The sequence below is a fragment of the Diachasmimorpha longicaudata genome, chromosome 2, assembly GCF_034640455.1.
Source record: "Diachasmimorpha longicaudata isolate KC_UGA_2023 chromosome 2, iyDiaLong2, whole genome shotgun sequence".
NCBI lineage: Eukaryota > Metazoa > Arthropoda > Insecta > Hymenoptera > Braconidae > Diachasmimorpha > Diachasmimorpha longicaudata.
Genome location: NC_087226.1, coordinates 12,900,339 through 12,917,656, shown reverse-complemented (window position 1 = coordinate 12,917,656; position 17,318 = coordinate 12,900,339). Strand labels below are relative to the sequence as shown.

Sequence of the window (17,318 nt, the reverse complement as noted above, 5' to 3'; positions counted from 1 at the left end):
CCTCATCATCCAAGAATTCGTCAATCCATGCAAGCTCAATGCCCCGAAAAAGCCCTAACACATAAAATATTTTCAGGAGTGATAGTCACCCCAGCCGTCTACTCAGCGCAAACTTTAACCGGCGCGTTGATCGGCACTTGCTTCTTCTCTTTGATAGCAGGTTTCGCCTCAGGTTTCTGGTTTTCCCAGCGTCTCCGAGGCACCCCATATCCCGATCCTCCTGAGCAACGTCAACAATTAAATCGCCTCACCGAGTCCTCAGAATCTCCCGCTGGTTTTAACAATAAATCTATAAACCTCGTTTTAAACGTTCCTCCAAAAAATCCAAATGGAAAAAATGCAAACTCCTCAGCCGAAAATAAACCAATGCAAAAAGTCAAGAAGACGTACATATGATATAGAAGACGTCGAGCCGTGTGAGGCTTGGCTGATCGTGACGATGATACCCATGTATCCACAGGCTCGTCGTCCGATGCAACTGAATCCGAAAATTCCTACAACGAAAATATTTACGAGAAGACAAGCTCAAAAAAAACATCAATACCCGCATCAACAGTCACATGCAGCTCTTCCGAAATTGATTTACGACACATTAACAATGCGTTCGATCCACCAGGCTATGACATTGTCGTTAAGCCGGAGTTTATTGTACCCCAGCGTGCCGAACAGTTCTCCCACAATCGTGCAAGACTGACTTACAAAGATACCAGCGCCGAAAGTAATCCAACAAATCCACCAAAAACATCTAGACCACGGAGTAGATATCACGATTACCAGAGTATTGATACATCCCACGAGCACTATATGATACCAACGACAAATCCTAAAGACAAGCGTACATTGTCACTGTTTAATCCTGAATTTCTACCAAATTTCAACGACATGATGATGTACGTTTCACAACCCAATGAGGCATTGTCGAGTGTCTCACTACCCTGGAATCGTACAGACATTAATTACCATAATGCTTCCACAATTAGACACTCGTTAGACAATGATCCAACTGTTAATGAACATTTTTTCATGAAGAGTTCAACACCAGTCAGGGATCCGAGTTATGATAGTTTACAACATGAGAGGTACAATAATCAGATTATTGCTAATGAAAATTTGTACGCTTCCGTTATTAGACAGGATAACGATTGTAAATCGAGCAATGTTGAGTACAATTGTTAAATTGAAAGAACGGAGGGGAGGGGAGGGGGGATTTTTTTTAGCTTTATTGATTGATATTTTTCGTCTCCCGGATTGAGTGTCACCAGGTTGGAATGTCAGCCACTGTGAATGGTTATTTACGTATACGGTGAGAACGTACTTGTGATAAAGACTGGTGGTACTGTGTTCTTAGTAGTGGCCTGTTAGGTGTTTAGGAGAAAAAAAAGTTGAAAAATTGAAAAAAAAGTAATAATAATGACTACGGTATCGTTGCGTATAACATAAGCGTACTCAGCAGACGAAGCGTGCCTTCCATGTATTTTTGTTGGCAATTTGGTAGTGGGTGGTAGTGGGCGGGGGCTGATGTTTAAGGGAAAGATTAGGACTTTTTAGCGCCAATTTGGGGGAGGAGTTGCACATGGTTTATAATACTTTGCAGCAGATAGATAAGCTTAGAGGAGACGTGACATTTTTGGTGATACTCTTGTAAGAAAAAGAGGATCTGTAAAAATTTTACTGTCTTGCTAAGAAAATTGAAGCGATTTCCCAGAGGGCGTTGACTTGCAGTTTTTCGGGAATACTTCCGAGGAAATTTTTTTTTAGATTTAAAGGTATTTGTAAAGAATTGAAAACAGGATAAATCGATTTCAATTTGTGTTTTTTTTTTATCAATATCGATATGAAAGTGAAATTGAATGTTTTTGCATATATTGAACTCGAAATTGGAAATTGAAACCTGAGAAAGTATATGCCAAGTTCTGTTTGTGGTCAGTAAATAATTGACAATATTATATGAAAATATTAAATTCTCATGAAATCCTTCAATTGTATCTACCTTAATTAATTAATGAAATTGATATAATTACTTCATATAAATTTTATATTGCTCCAAAACTCACTTCTCCCCAAAAAATAAGACTAAAAAGTAATAAAGAATGGCAGATATACATAGAAAGTAACGATTGCGATGTTTCTCAGAAAGGGTTCAAGCGTGTGGCAAATATTCAAAGGCAATAACTGCCAATAGCAGAAGGAAAACGACTTCATAAAAATCTTGTAAATAAATATTACTTTTTAATTAATCTTGTCTTCGACTCGATGGGACTTTTGATCATGGATATTTAAAAGGATTTCGAGTGTATATACTACTTATCCCGTCGAGATAAAAAAAAAAATGAATGGACGAACAGAGCAAGGTGAAAAAAAAATCGATAGAGAGGATTAAATAGTGTTAGGTAAAAAACATTTTGTACAATCGCGCTTCGTAATATCGTGTTTCCTCGTCACTCGAGATTATATTGTATGTATGAAACAAAAAATTAAATATGTATATCATAGTATTTACATGAGAAATAAAGAATGCAGATATGGCAGCTATTTTACATTTCTATCGATTTATGGAACAAAATAATAATAAATACTTGCAATATATTTGCCATGCTCCATGTACCTAAAACAAATATGGGAATTATTGTTATGGGACTCTTTGAGGGTGACATAATTATTTCAAGTAAACTTGCCCATTTTATTTTAGGTATACTTATTTAAAATTATTCCATATCGTTTTATTTCTACGATATACTGTAATTGACGACAAGAAAATTGGAGAATTAATTAGGCACGTAGGCGACAATTAAGGCAAAATAAATCGCGAATTATATTGTATCTATAAATAAAAGAAAGAATATATATGAAGAACATTAACTGTATTGTATTAAAAAAAAGGCATTTTATTAGATGAATTTTTGAATACGTGTGACGACAACAAAATACCTATGTAAATAGTGGTTCGAAGTAATTCAATTGCCCATGGGTTGTTAAAACAATTGGATTGAATTACTACTGCGTAAAATTATTAACGTATTTTGTTAATTTTTCAAGTTTACCGTTGAGAATAATAATTAATTGCGGATAATTGGGAGTTCGAAATTTTTTAAATTTGAGAGAGAGAAAATTATTTTATTCACGAATAGACGAATTAGATCGAAATTAATAGTATCTGCCGACTGTATTGTTTATTGAGGGGATGATTAGTGTGTGAAAATGTGTAGGGATAATTGCTACATTCCATTTTAAAGCCAGGACTGCCAAATTGGTCGGCCTCACGACAGCTTGAGTGGCCTTTGAATTTTTCAAGAATTCGCATTTTTGGCTTACCACCATATATTTTTACCAAACAAATTATTTTAAAAATCAGCGGGGTATGGAATAATTAATAAGGTGAAAAAATCAACCTTTCATATTCCGAGAAAAAAATTATGAATATCCAAGTATCTTTTACAATTTCATTGAAGTTATATTTTGCATATTGTTATTTTGTTTTTAATTTATTGTTCATAATTTGAAATCTATTAAAATTGTGAATATAGAGAAAAAAAAACAAACAAATTTTTTATTTTTTATTTTTCGAACAAATAATTTTTATCATGTTTGTAAATTATTCATAGGGAATTGTAATTTTTTATGAAAGGAGTCGTTAAATAAACAATGCTTGGATATTCTTAACTCAAAGATGAACCATTCAATATGAATTTGATAATCATCTGCCGAACAAGCTGACGTATCGGCGATCAGATGAACAATTATATAAAAATTCGATAAAAGAAATATTTTAGTGGCCTTTTTGTAGACAAAATCATCTGTGCTTTGTTGAAAAAACACGATTAGAAGAAAAAACACGAACAATTTGTATAAGTTCTAGATTACGCAATTGTAATACTCATTAGTGATATTGGACTAGCTTGAGCAAATTTCAAATCGCCACGTCTTTCAATTCTCACTCATCAGTAAAAACATGATTTCAAGAGTAAGCATAATCCCTTCCTCTTTTCAAATTTTTTTTATAATCGGGAAATATTGCTGAGTAGAAGGAAATAGTTACATATTGAGTGTAATGGCTACTTGAATAAGGATAAGGAGAGAATCAAAAGTCAATGGCAGTCCAGGCACAACATGTATGCTGTGCCAATAATACAATGTGTTTTTTTTTGTATATAAAGGCGATACAAAATTTTTTCCATTTTAGTAAATTGATGAAATCGTGAATAATCAAATTTCTATGGCAAGATTGGCGATTTTCCATCCATCATAGCCCAATCATACCCCATAGATATGCCATCTGTGGGGCTGTAGAAAATTTAATCTTCGATAGAAGTTAACTTTTGACATGTCATTACGATGAAATCACTATTCATGGCTGTAAATTCGAGAGAATTTCGAATTTTGTAGTAGTAGAAAAACGTACATTTTCTAAATTCCTTGAATTTTCGGTTACAAAATTTTTGGAGATTTACGTGGAACTGTAATGAGATGAAAAATATCCGTATTAAAATTTTAGTTGAAAGAGAATGAATATTTGAAAAAGGATATATTCCAAAAAATTTTCAATTGACTTCTTTCAACTTCTGGAATGTTTCGAAAAAATTATCTTGTTTGGAGTTATTTCTGCTATACACTCGAGAGAGCAGGTGAATTTTTGTAGATATACAAAACCTACAAGCACTTATCCAAAGCGTCATATGCACCTAATTTCTCCATAAAATGAAGAAAAACTAGACACAAAATGTGTCATTGACTCATTCAATTGATTATAATTTTTAATATCGAGCAATCATGACAGACTTGTGTGCTATCCGTGCGTTTTATATTAATTTTTATGACTTAACGTTAACGATCATGTGAAGTGCTGTATATAATTACGTGAAAGCTGTACCGATGCATGATGAATTTTTTTATGAAAAAAAAATCATGAATGACTAAAATAATTCAAAGTGATCCACTTTATGCCTAAACTCACAAGTTGATGCTGATTCAAGAAAACAAAATGAAAAATTATATGATGAAAATGTAATTGTGTTTTAGATAGGAATATAGGAACAAACTCCTCTACGATATTTCATTTTTTAAGTAACGAATAGTTTATTATATATTTTTTAAAAAGACTTTTATGCGCTTTGATAAGAGAATCATTCTTTCGTTTAATTAGCCTCGTTAATTAATAATCATCGTTTGTCCCCCTGCATTATAAATAAAATCATAATCGCAATGTAATTTATAAGAAACGAAAAAACTGAAATAAATGAAAATATAGAAATAATCAATGATTCAATTATCGCCACCAATATTCATGCTACAAATACATATTTTTTACTCGGTCAATAATCAAATAAAAAAAAATTTCTTCAATACTCATCCAATCAATCGATGAATGAAATATTTTCAGTATTTTGAAAATAATTCATTTGCCCAGCTTTTGATTTGCCATCTTTTAAATTCAAAGATCGTGAATCAACACACCGCATGAGAGTCAGAAAATCTCAATCGGTAAATTATACACTTGAGACAAGATGGAGCTCTGAAGCATTGTGTGTGGTAACCAGGACGGATAAAACAGATTAAATCGAAATTTATTTTTATAGTAATATTCACTTATTCCCATTTTCACTGTATTTTCCCTCATAAAAAACATTGGTATTCCAATACCAATTCAACAGCAAAATAAGTTCCCGTCACATTCATGATCTACATGGCGTCATACACCACAGCTCCATAAATTCACTGAAAATTCCAGGATAAATAAAGACGGTTATTTCATTCGTTGTACAATTCATAAGTGGTGTATTAATCCATACATTTTATGACATGCCTCACGTCGTTGTATTTTTGCCTCATTTCCCATGATTCATATTAATTATTAATTAATCAATTATTATAATAACAATCTAAACAGTCACGTACTTACATCCTTAATATTTATATTATATATATATATATATAATTTTCTCATTGCTTCAAATTCATATTTATATATGTATATCGATACGTTTTTCGTATTTTAATTTACACATTTGCCACATCTTTATCTCTTAATTTGCCAGCGAAACGACAAATTTTGGTTTGAGAATATATCAACAAAACTAATGAATGTCATTGGGTGTGTGCATCCAAGAAGGATAGGAAATTTTTTATTTTATAATGTCTCACGAAAAAATTCTAGAAAATTAGATCCTCCTATGCAATTGTAGTTGCTGAGAAGAGTCCCGCTTTCTTGAAATATTTTTTTATGTAGAAAATAATTTTGGAGAGGTTCAATTACAAAACAAAGATGTTTAAAAACAGAAAACATCCATTTATATGCGAAAAAAAATTAAAATTGAGAGAATAAAATTTTTTTTACAACTTGAAGACTGTCAAAGGCTAAAATTTCAGTGAAATTTTTCGATCGAAAAATAATTAAATAATTGCAAGTCAACTGAAATTAGGAACCATCATCGACAGGCTGTCTCACATTATTTTCTCAAATGCCTAATTATCTCTCTCCACCGCTCATCCATTACTGCAAATTAAATTTCGTGACAACTCCTGAACCCAATTAAAACGACGGCTACACATCAACAACGGCAGCTTTACTTTCAGGATCATCAGCGCTATAATTTTGTGGCAAGATTATAACTACTCATGATACACCTGTGATATTCTCATTATTTATAGAATGTACAGTAATATATATATATATATATATGTAGATATATAGATATATTACGTATGACTAATAATTCAAATCTATAAAATAAACAAATTGTCAATAAGGATTGATAAAAATATGAGAACAAATTTACATCCATCGTTGATTTAAATTTTCTCGTTACAAGTATCATTTTCAACTATTATACATCGAGAAAGCGTATAAAATTTACAAAAAAATTTGTTCCTCGATATTTAAATTCAATTAATGAATCTTTAAGGTCCGATTCTGTCATCGATAAAGAAATTTCTTCATTAATAGATATGTCTAGGAAGATGTGTTCAGTTCATCGAAGGAGTAGTTCACTCACTGTTTGTTTGACTATCTTTTCTGTTAATTCTCACAAATAGCCCCCGTCGAAAAAGCTGTTCCATTATCGATATGTATCATAAGCTATGAAGAATTCCATCTCCAGATGGACATTATTTCACATCAATTAGAGATCATACGAAGGACATGACCCAAAAATAATAGAAGATGATTTACAAATGAGGAGTAAAGAAGACAAACAGCCTTTCAATTTTTGCTCTAATCATTCTGTTTTTACAGATAATCTCAAGCTGACTCGAAGCCCTTTGACTAGCTCTGATATGTACCATAATTGCCTCAAATCATTGCCATTTTCCTGACGTTACAATCTTAAAAAAAAATTAGTTTTGTTCACTTTCGTTCTCCCCAACCTGCGCTGTTGTAAAACCACGATGAAGTGTTTTCATCTCGTGTTTTGCTCCACGTATTGTCGAGACTACCAGCTCCAGTATCCTGCAATGATTTACAATATAAAATTGCTGTTTAAAGAGTATTATTAGCTTCAGTGAATTATTGACTGAAATTAGTAGAATTCATTTTTAGAGAATCCACATCTATCACAAGTTTTCATTCTAAGTGTTAAGTTTTTTTGGGATTGAAAATGATAAAATATGACGTACTAAAATAACTCACCACTACATTTAATTGATGAGGAGCGGGCGACAGGTACTCCATGTTAGAATAATATGACGAATAATTCTGATAACACTGCTGTTGAGAAGCTGTTGTTGTCCACGCAAGTCTCTGATGATCTCCAGGGAATGTTCCGCCGTTTTCCGTTATTGCTGGACTCCAGATACTACTGCTACTACCACCACTACTGTATACTGTTCCGCCCAACTGGAAAATTTTCAAAAATTTATATTCATAACGTTGGCCTTTTTTTGGAAATTTCATCAATTGCTTTCAAATTTTCAATTATGAAAATATCAATTTAATTTGCGCAATGTACTATTTCAAGAAATTAATTAATCAATACTTTTTGACAGTTGTTTTAATCAATGAAGTTATAGCATTAAGTTATTATCATAAAAATATAGTTTCTACATTTTAAACCTGTTGGAAAATATATTTTTAACAGCCGATAAAATACATATTTGTCGGTAACTTACACTCGGTGGTGTAGTGCTAGCAGCGAACAAGAGACTGGTGGCACCACCAGCAGGTTTATACTGCGGAGAGTCCCTCAATAAAGTAGGTGAGCTTGCGGCGGAGCCTCCGGTACCACCGCTTCTATTGGAAAAACATAAGTCGCATAATAATATTTTACTAATTATGGAGGACGATATACAATAGTTGTCCAAAAAAGGAAAAAAAAATAAAATGATCATTGCTTTCATGAATTTGTTAAGAATTTGCTAAGACATTTATGAGCATTTTTCCACAGTCTATTGAGATCGAGAAAAAACGACGATGGAAGTTTGAAATATAAAGGGCAAATTATTTATTTTGTTTGTGATATTATTTAATACAAAGGTCCCTGTTGGATAACTTCACTGAATTGATGTTTTAGAGAAAGAAAATGATTTTAATTACTCAATGAAATTTCAGGTCCATTTTTTTGGCTACAAAACGGAAAAAAATTGATAATTTCAGTGAATTGTCAAATAAAAATGAACATTGACTACTGAATTCCCTAAAATTATAAGAGAATAGATGCGTTCTGATGAAACCCAAACGGTCATTCATAACAGATGTTCCTAAAACTTGTAGATTTTCAATGATAAAAATAATGAGTAAAATATTGCATTGTAACGTTTGAACAGTAAAATAAGCCAATATGCATTTTACCCATCAATGAAATAATTTTTTATGATATTAGGTAGTTTTTTCTCTCAAAGTGTAGATCGTAGCCCACTAACAAGAGAGTTGACGAGTGCACTCGAACCATAACTTGGAGTGTTCCAGCTCTAACAGGTAGGTAATTCTAAGTAGAGATTATCTTGAGGGTTAAAGTCCGACGTATATCCTGAAGCCTCAGGATTTTTCCATTCATTCACAATATACACAGAGTATTACCCGAGGTCCAAGACCACCTTCAGCGAGGATCCCGTCCTTCTTTAGGTCGATATTCCGTGCAGTTAATAACAAAAGGGTAAATGCCGCGACTTAAGCATGGTGAATGAGAAAAAAAGGAATTGTTAAGAGAGATGTGGGTGAATGGGTTTTCGGTAAGGAGAGCGAAAAATGAATTGAGGATAAAAATATTTTTGGAAAACAAGAGAAAAACTCACAGTGGCGTTGTTGCTGGAACAGCCGCTGATGATGTTGGGGTGGTTGCTATCGAGGGACTTTTGCCAGCTGTAGGATTGCTCACTGGATTTCCAGACGGTTTTTTAGATCGCGGGGCTTTCTCCTGGGCTTGTTGCTGCTGTTTCTGCTGTTGTCTGCACTTTGCACGACGATTCTTAAACCAGACCTGCGCCAACAAAGCATTTTATAGTATATATCAAACCATTCCCTTTGCTAAAATTTACTACTTTATTTTATAATTATATAATTCTATTTAAAATTAAATATTTTCATTTGTTGTTTCGTCGAACGACGAGAGTAATTCCTCGGACAAATTGACAAAATTCTCTTCTATTTACAAAGCCGGACGAAGAACCGCTGGGAAGCCTTTTGCGATCAATGCGAGACGAGTGTGACAGGCTTGGGTTTCTCGGGCTTTATTTCTGGGGAATAGCGTTCATCTGACCGCGAACCCGTGGGCTCATTTTTAGGTGAGCTTTTCTTTACATTAACAAACACAATGTTGACGATTATCTAGTTACATCAGGTGTTGAGGATGGGCGTATTTTTCCCCCAATTAGACACCCTATCCTCATCAATTGGATTTCTATCTTCAAACACCGAAGAGTAAAGATAAGAGGCAAAATATTTTATCATATGATTATTATGTTGAGGCAAATGTGTATAATGAACTGCAAAAAATTCCAATCAAGTTCACATCTAGATAGCCACAGCAGCAGCACATTTTCAGCCTATGATTCTTCAAAAACGAATCGTCAAAATAAACTGACGTTGAAACGTGCACAAGACTATGAGATTGTCCCTATTGAGTTCAAGGCCAGGTGTGCATAGAGACGACTAATTGCAGAAGCGCTCAGTTATTCCGGCGGCGGGACGATTTTTGATGAGGGCGGTTATATGCGCATCCACGTCTCGGACTGATTTCCGAAAGGCCACTGAGGCAAAAACTAGTGTGACTCCTGGCACCCATGAAAATATCATCATGGGGTGTCCACGGAATGCCTTCACACAGTCAACACAATTACTTGTGTTTGGTTGGAAATTTTTTTTTTTCTCACCCGAGATCGACTCTTTTCATTTCTGCTGTGCGTGTCCGGGTGAAATGCACGTAGCAACCATTGTCGGGAGCATTTCAAGGTAGAAAAACTATTGCATATGAAATAAATCAAGCACAATGCCAAGTTCTAGGGAAATGTAACGATGGCAAAATGTTTTTTCATTTGTGACTAGAGAATGGAACCCGCTACGTGTGCCTTACTCTCGTGCTATTAAAAAAAAATCATTTCACAATATATTTATCAGTTGTTTGCACGATTTCAGTAATTCAAGTAATTTAGATATAATTTTTTTTATATGTATTCTCTCTTCACTCTATTGGAAAGTGAAGATTTTTATAAATGAAAAATGGACTCTGCATGGTAGTGATTTTATAATTAAGGATACGTATTTGCATAATGTGGTAAGTCGTATTAATGGTATTGACATTTTGGGGACATCAGGCAGAGATGATTCCACTGATTTATCTGAATATTTATTCCGGCAGTATAAACAATGCAAATTAGTCTGCAGAAAATTTAACACGGGCTTATTATGCAATATAATGTACAAGCCGCTGGTCTCAAATGGACTAGCCTCAATTGATTTTTCCCAGATCGACAAGAAGACTTTAAAAGATAGAAAGTTCCCTACGGAGAACATAATTTTATTAACATAACAATAATATTTCTTGAATTCTGTTGAGCCTAATTTTCTCTAAAAAAAAAACACAAAAATGGCTGAGGAATCTGTGGACACGTGATAGCAAGCACGTGTGTATCGAGTATCGCCTAATCAAATTAACTGACGGTCACCTGAAAGTAAAAGACTGTATATAGAATGTAGAGGCTGAGTACGAGCATCGATTTCTCATTCTCCGCGTGCCACCACTGATCGCAGCCCTACCCCCAAGGGTAACTTGAATTATCGGAGAGTTCTATACGTTTTCCACCCAATAACTAGTCGCCTTACATTTCCCATCGTAGCTCAAGTTACGAGTAACTTGAGATGATGATAATTTTTTTGCCTACGGGTTGCACCTACTATAGCTTTCACTTGTAATTTTGACAAAACAAATCGCAGGGTCCAATGAGTTCTCATGAATGGGTGTACCCCATAGGTTTTGGCGCATTATTTGTCGATGTATGATTTATTTTTGTATTTTTCACATAATTCTTTTTGTAATATATTTCAGATAGCGAATAGCAATTCAGATAGCGAATGATCGGGCGCTTCAATCCGGCGTACAATATCCAATTAATATTGCCTCAACATTAGGTAGCAGAAAATCAAAATGATATGAAAAATTAGAAGGAAAGTTCATGGAAGTAGGAATAGGTATTTTTACAGATGAAATAAACTTACCTGTACTCTGGATTCAGGTAAATTAATCTTCACCGCGACTTCCTCCCTCATGAATATATCCGGATAGCGAGTCTTGGAGAAAAGCCCTTCAAGTATATCGAGCTGTGCCCTACTAAAAGTCGTCCGCTCTCTTCTCTGTTTCCTCGGATTACCTGCGAATGAAATAAAAGCAAGACATTCCAATTCACATGAGAGCCGCTACACCCGAGCAATAATCAAATGAATATATCCCGCATAGATAAATTTCTGTGTTTCTCAAATATTTCCTAGAGAACATTATCTTGGATCAAGCTTTTTCGAATACTGGAAGATTATTATTTTTTCACATCTCCAGATTTCCTTTGGAAGCTTTCGTGTTATGCATGATTTTTTGGAGTGTGAAAATCCTCCGATAATTTCGGAAAGACATTGGGAAGGGAAAATTTTGTCTGTGCGAGTAAATGAAGAATTAATGAAATGTATTCACTCACAGTAGTAGGACTCACCGGCGGGAGTACAGCCGGGATAGCCGATGGTTCCGTGCAGTGCTTCGATGGGTGGCATGCCGAGTGCCCCGACATAAGGGGATGATTTGAGAGCACCGTATGGATTTGCGGCGGATGCGCCAAATCCCGCCGGGCCGAATAAATCAGTGGGTGATGTTGTTGATGCTGCTGTTAAACCACCAAGATCAGCTCCAGTACTACCGCCACAACCAGCGGCTCCACTGAGGCTATTCGGCCACATTGCGACAGGTACCGCCACAGTAGTGATTACGTCTGTGCAGACCTATCCGGTGATTGAATCCTTGAATGGGGCTATTCGGTCTGGCGTTTTAACTGCAATCATAAATTTTCCCCTCAGGCTCAGGGTGTCAAGACTTTTGGCGCACTTTTGGTGTGTGGATTTTTCGTTATAGAGGATATTAAACCAATGATGTTGTGACATTTTAATTCAATAGATATAGAATTTATCATATCCACTGGAAAATTGGTATATGTAAGTGAAAAACGATAAATGATTTCTTATAAATGTGTGATAATTTTTTCATGTCAATACTTTTATAAAATTGATAAATTCCACTTGTTCCAATCTGATGAGTATCATATTGACGTCGTCAAATCATCAAACAACATTATCGTAGATAAAATTCTACACGCCTCGTCTAATACGATATGGCTGAGAGGCAGCTGACGTATCCGAGAACCGTTTGCAGCTAATCTACGGACGCAACTCGACGCCTCCAGTGTTCTTTCTCTAGCAGCAAAAAAAAATTTAAAATAAATATATGACACACACACGCACGTGAAGCATGAACAGACGCCACCACGAAGTCGAAACCTAAGACAGTGCCTCGTCCCACCAACTATCGCTCCTTCAGCTTTTAATGCGTCATTTATTATCCTCTCATATTACAGATATGCCGTTGTTCTTCAGGGGCGTCCGTATTGGTCCCTCACGTTACTCAATTTTTTTTTTTTTTATGAATGGAAAATGGCCGAACGTACTGTTACATCCCACCCACTGGCATTATCGTTAGCCACCTGTTTTGGATTAACTGCGACAATTTAATTGAATAATAATTAATGTCTGGTGGTAAATGAAACACAACAGGCCTTAGGGGACATAAAATACACGGACAATTGGAAGATGTTAATTCCTATTTGTCGGCCATCACTCGGAATTCCATTGGTCGTGAATCAGAGATTATTTTACTGACGTAATGTAAAATCATGCGTAATGGAAGAAAATTTGTTCGTTGGACACTAACATAGAAAATATGGTGATGCCCAAGTGAATGTCATTTGAGCGAACTCAACACAGATTATTGTCATTTAATTGAAAATATTTCGCAAATATATTGAGGAAGCTGGGTGATTTTCAAATGCAAGTGTCGAATATTTGCCATTGTGTGCGACTTGTTTCTCCTCTAGTAATCAACCTGCAAAAAAAAACAGATTTCCCTCTCCCTATTGTAATATTCCATTGTTTCAGCCCTCGAAAGCTGGCAGCATTGAGAATTAGAAAAAAAAAAAAAAAAAAAGTTTTTCACGGTTGGCTGAAGTTAGAAGTATATTCTCTCCTCGGTCCTTTTCTTCTTGAGTGAAATTCTCTGACGCTTTTATGATTGTGCACCAATACAAAGAAAGGTGCCCCAACTCGAGCCGGGTATAGGGAAGAAACGGGGGTTCTACCGCAAATGTGGACCACCCACTCGATAGGTCGACAAGAGGGCACTTGTGGCGAAGACTACAGACGTATGGGGGACCCCTGGGGGTCCTCCCCACCCGCGCATATAACCAATCGATTCTACTATCTCTCTAGGGTCTGTCGGGCCTTCATGTAGGTAAACACTTTGTGTTACTCATGGGGTATGAGTATACCCCACCATCCCTAATGACTGCTAAATCCCTATTATTATGCTCTTGTACACTTATGAAAATACGGAGCCGCATATTGTGGAGAAATGGGAGGTAATATACATATTTACTATGAAAGCAATCTCGAAACTCTTTTTCGTAATTTTACCAGTTAAAACATCAACTTTTCAGTACAACTGTTCAGAAAGAGCTGAAATATTCAACTGGAGCTGAATAAAATGACAATTTGTTTGTAACGGGGTACAAAGAATTGGGGGGGGTAGTAAATTTTTCCTCAAATCCTTTTCACTGATTGCGAAAGAACTGAAAGCCGATAGACAAAAGGTAGAGCCATGTTAGTTGTTGAAGGCAATTGTTTTCTCGAGTGTTTGCAGACCGGTCCATTGTTCTGTAAGTATAATCGACTAGCCCTTCCAAGTGAGCCTATATATCAAGTGCACGAATGTCGTATAGGCGTCGTAGTCTGTGTGAAATGAAAGATGAAGGAACAAAAAACTGTCTTTTCAAGTGGACTGAAGTGAACAGCTACCTTCCAAAACGAATATTCAGAATCAAGATTTAATTTTTACTAAAGAAAAATTGAAAATGATACAAACTACTAATTATGTAGATCTAAGAAGATGTTAAATCTTTATTTATCATTTTTTTTTTCAAAGTCTCAAAGAAAAATTACCTTCACCATGTCTCATTTATTGAAATTAAATGATCATTTATTGAAATTTAATTAATTGAAATACATTCTCATCGTCATTACTATTGTTAGCCCTTTCGTCTATACTGACTAAGTGTTTTTTTACAATTGTATCATGGACAAATGAAATTTGTTAAATCTTTCTCTCTTTGTTGTTGAACAAATTGGGTTGCGTTTCCATGGAAACATTTTTTTTCGCAATGAAACTTGTACCCGAGTGCACATCGAAATAGGGATGCAATTCGAAAAGCATAAAGAGAACATTGAAAAGATTCCCCCTGAGAAGGCTTATAGATACTGAGCCCTCCCTCAGCATGCCCACAAAAAGTAAAGGTATCTGTTCAGTTCTGTATTATAATGCGGAAGACACTGAAAGCACACGCGAAACCATCTCCCTTCCCTTTCATTTGTCCATCAAGTCCCCAACAATTCAACGCAACTCAACCTGTCCAGCTCGTTTGTTAAACGTTCATTGAGCATAAAGCTTAATTCTTGTGGAAATTCGATGAAAGGACCGCTGTATCTTTTTCACAAGTTAGTTCTGCGCTGAAGATATATATATATATTTATTTTCCATTTTTACATTGGTTCCGCCTCAATCTACTTCACTAATGCTTTTCCTATTATGATTTTTCTTCTCTAGATCATTACATTTTTTTTCTGTTTCACATAATTTTAATGCTAATTTTTGGAAGTATTTCGGAAAAATATAGGAACAAAATTAAAATATTTCAGAAGAAATTTGAAAATTTTTTTGGAAGGTAAATTTGGGATATTCATGCGAAATTATTTTTCATTTTTTAAAAAATAGTTCGTTAAAAATATTTTCTAAACGAAGCGATTTGACTATTCTTCTTCAGACTATACTATATCACATGTGGACGATGGGATGACAAACTTGTTGAAGAGGTAAGAATCTTTGGAAAAAATCATTGTCTCGCAATCTTCTGCAAATTTATCCAAGTTTTTTTTTAATAACCAATTCATTCCCATAGCATGGTCCTGGTGATCGTCCATAGGACGAGTTAAATCATAACAAAGACAACAGGAAACAACAGAGAAAGAGAAAGCGGACCTCGACCTCGCAGCGTTATACATATACCACGCGCACCACGACGAGCTAGAGCATGCCAAGAAGATTACACTAAGCTGATTATTTCCGTGGAAATCCTGCTGGCCGAGTCTCTCTTCATGTCATATGACACACAACTCTCGCGTAAGTTAGATCTCACCCAGCATCTTCTTTTTAGCAAACTGCTTTGTTACGATTCCCCAAGCGTCTTTGGTATATCATTGGAAGATTCATTGAGCTGGGAATAGATGAGCGTTTTCATCAATTTTTCAACTTATCAACATATATTTTACCCATTTAACCATTGAAAAATATGATTTTTATCTGGTCGCAGCAAACAAAGCTCTTCACCACTTTGATTACTCACTTATTCCCCTTGCAATCAGCCAATTATTGTCGTTTTAAATCGGCAAAATTATTAAACCATTGAGTGTTCAATGTGCAGTTAACCACAGTGGACAAATCCATTCAACCACAACCACGTAAACGTATTTTACGTGATTCAACGCCGCTTTTCGTTAATCGTATATTCTCAATTTAATACCTGCCATATTTCCTGTTAAATGTCAATGAAAAATCATCGAAAAGCGCACAACCCTCACCACTAACTCCGCCGCAGTTGAATAACGTTACGTTACCACCAGAATTTCTTCACAAAATGGCGTCGCCATTGTTAACATCTCAGTGAAAGAAAACAAAATCACTCACCTGTCACTTTTAGGTAGAAAACACTTGCGTTGAAACTATTTCCACAACAATAATCCAAGAGTATTGTTGAACTTAGTGCACAATCATCAACATATTTACCAACGAGCAACGAAACATGGAATAATTCATCGGCTGTTTCACTAAGAGACACTGAAAATTCACTTTTACCGATTTGTTTGCCGAGAGCACGTTAATTAAACTGAACAATCACTATCAGCCGAACTCTCCTCCGGTGGATGAAATTCCCCCGGAATTAGTGCAATGCAACAGCCGAACAAATCACAAAATTCAAGAAAAGGAAAAAAATGGCGAATGTAAGAGGAAAAAAAAAAGTGTCAACTGTTGGAGTCAATTATATAGCCGACAAGACGTAGGTGAATAGGAGCTCAAGTTTTCACAGTAAGTTTAGTTGTTACGGTATCTTAGCGGTGCGGGGTTGCCGTTGGCAAACGGCTGGCAGCAGTGGCGCTGTTGCTCGCAAGAGGGGTGCACGGCAAAGGGAGAGAGGCGAAATAAACGATATATGCAATAGCAAGACACCTTGGCGCACCATGGGCTCTCTCTTCTTCACGTCAAAACGTATAAACCCCCCGCAAGCCGAATAGCGGAAGGTAAAATGGAAATGGGCGTGTGCAACTTAAACCCAAAGGCGTCTCGTGTTGTACGCAAGTTTTAAGCGCTAGTGGTGGGGAGCCAATGGACGATGATGAGCGGTATGCGCTGGCGCGTCAGTGTTTTATTGAGGTAACATTGGCTATAGTTGACTGGTGGCAAGCCCAAGGGTATTGGGGATTTTCGACTTGACTGTATACCAGATCCGGTTCCGGAATACTCTCCACGGCAGCG

The 17,318-nt window shown here is 35.6% G+C and overlaps 2 protein-coding genes across 12 annotated transcripts in view; one reads left to right on the top strand and one right to left on the bottom strand.

Moving 5' to 3' along the window:
* Window positions 1–5,251, top strand: part of LOC135173149 (semaphorin-1A-like) — a 101,443-nt gene extending 96,192 nt beyond the window's left edge. For all 8 annotated transcript variants that reach the window (XM_064139837.1, XM_064139835.1, XM_064139838.1 and 5 more), the window contains one exon: window positions 77–5,251. In XM_064139837.1, the coding sequence (XP_063995907.1) occupies window positions 77–396 (320 nt within the window). In that variant the 3' untranslated portion in view covers window positions 397–5,251. The remainder of the gene's footprint in view (window positions 1–76) is intronic.
* LOC135173151 (homeobox protein OTX2-like) lies at window positions 5,073–17,029 on the bottom strand. Of its 4 annotated transcripts, none has more exons than XM_064139843.1 (7): window positions 16,473–17,029; window positions 12,112–12,459; window positions 11,642–11,793; window positions 9,223–9,407; window positions 8,101–8,218; window positions 7,622–7,828; window positions 5,073–7,441 (listed from the first exon to the last, which is right to left on the bottom strand). In XM_064139843.1, the coding sequence occupies exons 2-7, from the start codon at window positions 12,365–12,367 to the stop codon at window positions 7,340–7,342; spliced, it is 1,020 nt and encodes a 339-aa protein (XP_063995913.1). In that variant the 5' UTR covers window positions 12,368–12,459; window positions 16,473–17,029; the 3' UTR covers window positions 5,073–7,339. The 4 variants fall into 4 exon arrangements, with proteins under 4 accessions (XP_063995913.1, XP_063995914.1, XP_063995911.1 ...); XM_064139844.1 differs by having other exon boundaries at window positions 8,101–8,221; window positions 12,127–12,459; window positions 16,473–17,028; XM_064139841.1 differs by having other exon boundaries at window positions 8,101–8,221; window positions 16,473–17,026.
* Between the last annotated feature and the right edge of the window lie 289 nt (window positions 17,030–17,318).